This window comes from Ruditapes philippinarum, unplaced genomic scaffold (assembly GCF_026571515.1).
Source record: "Ruditapes philippinarum isolate M1 unplaced genomic scaffold, ASM2657151v2 ctg10682_1_1_1_1, whole genome shotgun sequence".
Lineage (NCBI taxonomy): Eukaryota > Metazoa > Mollusca > Bivalvia > Venerida > Veneridae > Ruditapes > Ruditapes philippinarum.
The window spans coordinates 24,918-32,046 of record NW_026857180.1 but is presented as its reverse complement, the minus strand read 5'-3'; the positions used below and the strand labels follow the sequence as shown (position 1 = coordinate 32,046).

Below are 7,129 nucleotides of genomic sequence, written 5' to 3'. Positions count from 1 at the left end.
TTCATAGCAATTTGAACTTGTAACAGGAGGCTTTTCAGTGAAAACGGCCATTTTTCACAATAATATTATTATTATGCTCATGGGGGAAAGTGTTAAATCATTAAATAATTCTACTTTTGATAAATTTTATAAATATTCCACAAGACATAGCTTTACACCTTAATCAAGTTTAGATAATCAAAATCATAAATAATAACATTTTTCTTAATGTATCTATTGAATTACATTAGTATTTCTTACCTTTTTATCCACCTTGTTAACAATAACATTCTGATAATTTTTCAGTTGAAAAGCACTAGCTATAGACTGTTCTATACTGACAGTGTTTTCTGTAAAACAACAAAATGGAGAAAAAAATCTCAGTGTTTGACATTGGATAATATATGAATTAAAAAGTAGAAGATTTCTTTTAAAATAGATGACGTAGTTATTAATCTCAGATAGTGATCAAGGATGTTTTAAGTTTATAAAGAGCCATATTTCATTCAAAATCCATACCAGAGATTTTGTATCTTGGAAAATGACTTTCAATTATAATTTTGAAGACACGACTTAAGTTTCAAGATTAATCAACAGCAGGTTTTAAAGACTAATGTTACATGAAAAACTTGAACAAGAAGTTTTCTTAGTTCTCAAATAAACCAGTCAAATTGCAGGCCAGAAGTATGATATAATGGAAGAACCATCCTATTATGATTCAAAAAGCATATTTAGTTTCAAGTAGATGCAAATCTTTAACCGGGACTTTGCTTTGCTCACAAAGGGCCAAAATTCAATCTAAAGCAAACTAGGCTTATAGGTCTTGGACAATTACATAGACACTGTTACAAATGTTGTGAGTGTAATTGGACCTCAGCAATAAAAGATTATCAGAGGCATATAGTTCTGTCTCAAAACTCAGGACTTTCATTGGTCAGTGAACATTCTGTGGCAGCTCCTGACCAATCAAATACCTGAGATCTGAGTTTGAGCTTAGAGAAATTCTTAGTAATGTCAATAGCTTCACTTATTTTTATGAAAATTGGAGTGAAAAAGAAAATTTTTCACAACAACAAACCTTTAGGTTGGACCTCATCTGGAAAAGACTTTATTTGTAGTAATAGCCGACTGAAATATAAACAAGTAAAAATGGAACGATTTTGTTTTCCGAGATATATATTTTTTTAACAAAATCCATCTTTAGACAAATTGATTAACTTGTAACTAACCTAGTGTGTTCTAAACACTTCAAGGTCTAAAAACTGATTTGTAAATTGTATGAACATAAAAATTATGTTTTTTATGAGGTAATTTAATAAGACTAAACAAATACATAATTTTATTAAAATGAGAGCATATAAGAAATTTGTAACAATGTACAGGTATTTGAATTATAGCACTTTGATAAAAAAGTCAGTTAGCTTATTTGTTTTCATAGAACCCTGTATATGAGCCGCGTCACAACAAAACCAACGTAACGCGTTTGCGACCAGCATGGATCCAGACCAGCCTGCACATCTGCGCAGTCTGATCAGCATCCATGCTGTTCACTTACAAACACTATTACAAGTAGAGAAATTGATAGCGAACAGCATGGATCCTTATCAGACTGTGTGGATGTGCAGGCTGGTCTGGATCCATGCTGGTGGCAAACGCATTATGATGGTTTTGTTGTGATGCGGCTCAATTAAAGATTAGCTGCATTAGGACCATTACCTATATTCTTCCTCTGGATGATAAATTTCAACAACATCACCAATACTGATTCCAGCTATCTCTTTTGGATTGATCACAATTTCTTCAACTGAAAAGATAAACAATAAATGCTTCATGAAATATTTTTCTTTATATGCATTTTTGTAAATTTACAATTTTAATAAGTTTAAGTGCTATCAAACCTAAGTGAAGTTTTACATACATGATTATTACTATATATTTGATAAAGTTACAAATACATGTAATGTATTTTTATCAAATTTCTAGACTGCTGTTTAAGTGCACCTTTGTAAACAAGTAGTTCATGGTATCAAAACAAACTTCGTATAAAAAGTGACATCAGACATTCTACTTTCAATAAGCTAAAATGAATAATCAAATTGCCAAAGAAGTTATTAATAGGCATCATGTAAACAACAGATTTTAGGCCTAGTTTACTATTTCAAAGCCAGTAATTGTGACAAATACAAAATCAATACAGTATATGTTATGTTACAGTGTATATATCATGTCAAGTCATCAATCAAGGTATGTAGGCAATTCACCAATGACATTTTATTTGCATGGGCTTGACTTGGCATCATACCCTATAACAGACTATTTTAGGCTCTGACCTCCTAGAGTGACCTTGATGAAAAAGTTATAAACCACACGCAAAACATACCCTTGAACAGATCATGATAAGCTTTGGCACTCAGGTGTGATCTTGACAATGAAGGTTGGGGTCTGGCTGTTCCATATGGCACATGGTCCCATTATTGAGAACATTTGTGCCCAGTAATTTCAAAATCCCCTAAATAATAAAAAAAAATTATGGACTGAACACAAAAAAATATCCTAAAAAAGACCATGTTAAGCTTTAACCTCTCTCTGAGTGTGACCTTGACCTTGGAGATTACAGGTGTTATACATGACATATTGTCTTATCATTGTCAACATTTATGCCAAGTATTTTCAAAATCCCTTGATTAATGAGAAAGTTATGCACTGGAATCAAAATTTATCCTAAAACAGACAGACTATGTTATAACTCGACCTTCAAATGTCACCTTGACCTTGGAGATAGGTGAATGGTTTTTGCACACATACTATCAAATAGACAATATTGACCTTTAATCACCAGGTGTGACCTTAGCCTTGAAGGTAGGGGTTCAATTTTGTACATGACACATCGTCTTATATCCCTAAAATGCCAAGTTACATCAAATTACTTTGATAAATAACATAGTTATTTACCAGACACGAAAATGTGATGGTAGGACAGACGGATGAACATCCGACTGAAAAGGGATAAAAGACAATTTCTATTGTTGTTTTCGTTTGTTTAATAGAGGGCCTTGGCCCCTTATTCTATTGTTACTGAATGAATTCTATTGTTCTCTTTTATTCTGTTTACAGTAAGATGGCTCCGTTTTCCCATTTGGTGGTGCGGACGGACAGACGGACGGATCCTATTTCTATATCCCCCTTTTTCTTCAAAAAAGCGTGGGAGAAAAAGACACTGCATTTTATCTTTATTATAACCCTTTTACCATTCTTGGCCAACTTGGCCCTAAAACTATTTGTTCCCCCGAGTCAATTCTCAGCCCTATACAAACTTGGCACAGTTCAACTAGGCCCATAATTGTGTATTCAGGTAATGACTACTTTTGTAACTTTTATATATATTCAGTATACTGTCATTGTTATACCATGGAGCTAAATATTGATGGAGAAGAAACTGTGATGTCACACAGTTAAATTCAGTATCGTGGAAATTGTGCTCACGCAAGTTATCATATGTCGCAGGGTTTTCTGAGATTTGATGCATCCTAGGTAAAAATAGCCAAAATACCGCCATATTGAATTCCTAAAGGTACATTGACAAAAAACGTAGCATTTTCTACTTCTTTAAGAAGCAACAGTTATTTATTCTAAAACGTATAATACACATTTTTCCACGATAAAAATCCATGTCGGCAATGTAAATAATAATTCATGGATATTGTTGAAATTTATTGAGAGCACAAAAATTGGAGACTAGCGTGAAACCCCAATCATCATCAAAGCATGCAAAGGATTGTGAGTCTGATTCTGACTGTCATCAATTTTCGGAGCTTCCTATTCATTGTATATATATCATTATATCTGTGGTTATACAATTTCACTTCCACATGGAATTTATAAGTTTTATTGGTGAAAGAATGTGACTTTGAGGAGAAAAGAAGAATTTACAATTTATATGTATATTTGCCTATTTCAGAGATTTTTCAAGATGCTTCACTCCCAGTTTGGAATGAAGGGTGTAAACTGTCCAAAGGGTGTAAACTGTCTGAAGGGTGTAAACTGTCTGAAGGGTGTAAACTGTCTAAAGGGTGTAAACTGTCTGAAGAGTTAAACTGTCTGAAGAGTTAAACTGTCTGCAGTGTGTAAACTGTCTGGGTGTAAACTGTCTGAAGGGTGTAAACTGTCTAAAGGGTGTAATCTATCTGAATGGTGTAAACTGTCTGAAGGGTGTAAACTGTTTGAAGGGTGTAAACTGTCAGGGTGTAAACTGTCTGAAGGGTGTAATCTGTATCTGTCTAAAAGGTGTAATCTGTCTGAAGGGTGAAAACTGTATGAAGGGTGTAAACTGCCTTAAAAGTGAATGTTTCAGTGTGCCTACCAGTAGCACTAGCAGAAAAGAAAAAATCTTCATAAAATAATTATACGGGGAAGTCAAAGACCGGGCCCGCGAAGCGGGTCCGGGCTTTGGCTTGCCCGGCTATAGACTTCACGTGTATATTTAAAAGAACAAATAAAAAACAATTAAAAAATATATAGAATTCTATACCTATCAAAGAAATTTTCAGTGTCAGTTCTAGTCGGGCACCGCCATTTACAATGTAACTCAATGATAATAGGCGGGGTATTCCGATAACGGAACAAATCTCAACTTTTCGGATAAAAGATAATCATCGAGTATTCCGAGTAAAAACGGATGCGGTGCATGTAATACCGAATGACACCTTTAAAACGGAAAGAATGAAAGGAATTTTTAACGACTTCCCCGTGCCTAATTTCATATTAATTTACAATCATGACAGTGATTCCATTAACACTAGTTCTGGCTTCCAAAACTTTATAAGCCGCTTTTCAACATTTTTGTTTTTCATCAGATGCGTCATTAAAGTTTTGGATTAGACCCGTTACGAAACCTAACCAGAATAACATAATTAGATTTATTCTTGTTTTTCACTTGCAAATACACTTGACCCGATCAATTCTTGTGCAATTTACAGTAAAACAATTATTTAAATATCGTTCTATACCAATTCAAGTAATAAAATATTAATACCGTCATTAAAATTGCCAATTTAACTGTAAAACATCAATTTTCGCTGACTACAGTCGGCCATGACATTCAAGTGCCACGCGAGACCTCGTATGACGTCATTCGCGGGAACAGATTTGAATAGAGTTGTGTACTATATTTAGAACATTTTGTTGACATGATTTCGATATTTTTATTCAAGATAATGTTTTTATTTATTTTCATAAATTTTTTAGTATTTAAATATGATTTTATTGAATATAACAGTCAGTAAATAACCTTTTTCAACATCTTATAAAAAAGTAATCTATAAAAATATTGGAGGCACATGGGTTCATAAAGGTCAATCTCGTAATCACGTGGTCAAACATTTTGGCAAAATGGCGGCCAAGTGCCGAAATTTTTACCTGTCGGAAACTATTAGGTAGTTTATGTTCCAAATAAGATTTTTATTTGTCCATCCTTGGCTTATCAACAGATTATATATCGTTTTATCAAGGTATGCTTCACTTTACTTCGTGGCATGTTCGATAAATAAATACGAGCGTGTCAGATTCCTGGCACGATTATTGGTGGACTTTTCCTACGGGGTTATCTTCAGCGTTCACGTCATTTCATATATATAAACGGGTACGCTGAAGACCTTAAGCTACATTAACACTATCCTTTGTAAACATGCATGAATTTTAAATAAATGATTATTTTTATTATATTTAGAGGTCATGTTATAGTCCCCAATGTCCCAACCCAAACCCAGATTGCAAAAGGTCATGTCGTGAAAACTAGTGACAAATGTTAAATTGGAGTACAAAGATTAAACCTTGTTTGCCAGTGTACTCTCCTTTGTGAACCCACAATTTAAGAGTCTTCATGTCATCAATATATTGCAAATTCTTTATCCTGTTGTTGTTATTTGCTGTAAAATAACTTCATTTTTGTTGCCTTTCTTCACCGGATGTTGTTATCTTTCATTCGGAAATGTTTTGACGAATTACGGACAAGGCGGACCGTGAGACAGGGCGGACCGTATAAAAGCGGACCGTTTGTTTGGACGGGATGGACCGTATTTTGGGACAGGACGGACCGTGACTCGAGACGAGGCGGACCGCGCTTAAATGAAATAATAATATTTAAATATTGATGTTTCTTTGCTTTTGTGCGTGTAATTATCCGTCGGAATGTTTCTATAAAAAGAGTGGGACAGTCTTTATATATATTTATAATTTAAAGGTGACCACCAAAGCACGGATTTATATTACAATATTAATCCGTGACCAAAGGAACACTCCTGTGAAGTTTGGATAAAATTGACAAAGCAGTTTATGAGGAGTTGTCTTTTAAAGTAAAAGTTTATAGACGGGCCCCGGACAAAAAGCGATCACAATAGCTCACCACGTCACTGTGATAGGTGAGCTGAAAAGGTTGTGTCACATCAATGCCATAAGGCTGCCAAGAATAATTTTATAACGCACTTTCAGGTTTTATTTGGCATGCTTATTAAATTTGTCTTTCTTATGAAGTTCAATAAATTGAATATAATATTATGATTCTAAATAAAATTTAGTTACTGAAATTTTCAGCAGAATATCGTATCAAAGTAGACGCAAATATGAGACCTTTACACGTGCACACTTATTAGTGCTGCAAAAAGGGTACAATGACAGCGAAGTGGTTTATGTCAGCCAAAAACAAGTTTTATATACTAGGTCTTTAGTTTCCGAAATGGATTTTCATTTGGCTCAACAATCCATGATGGCCGTCCAAGATGCCGCCTGCCAAACCCGTTGGAAAAAATGTGAATATTTGATTTTGCGTGAAATCTTTCCTTTATTGAAGAGGAAAACCCTTTGATATTTGCTTATAATAATCCATAAATAGGCAAATAATAAGCTTCAATATGGGTTCTTGTTTATGATAATCACATTTATGTTTAAAAAAGATATTTTTTACATACTTTGCTTTTTTTCTACTATTGAATTCTGTTATAATTGCATAATTCTAAGAAGCAAGTTAGCATAACTTAACTGTATAGAATCAGTAAAAATAAACAAGGATGGCTTCTTGAGACATCTATATATAAAAGCACAGAGACTGCAACTATTTCAGCGGACAATAAAGTTCTTTATAGGTTGTATGACTTTG

The 7,129-nt window shown here is 33.8% G+C and overlaps 1 protein-coding gene across 1 annotated transcript; it reads right to left on the bottom strand.

Annotated features, from left to right (window-relative positions):
- Positions 1-240: 240 nt before the first annotated feature.
- Positions 241-6,508, bottom strand: LOC132749008 (GATOR1 complex protein DEPDC5-like; the record flags this gene model as incomplete). Its single annotated transcript, XM_060738675.1, is given in 4 exon segments — positions 241-329; positions 1,058-1,107; positions 1,696-1,783; positions 5,808-6,508. Coding segments are annotated over 4 exon segments (279 nt in total), but the record flags the coding sequence as incomplete, so codon positions are not given.
- Positions 6,509-7,129: the final 621 nt, after the last annotated feature.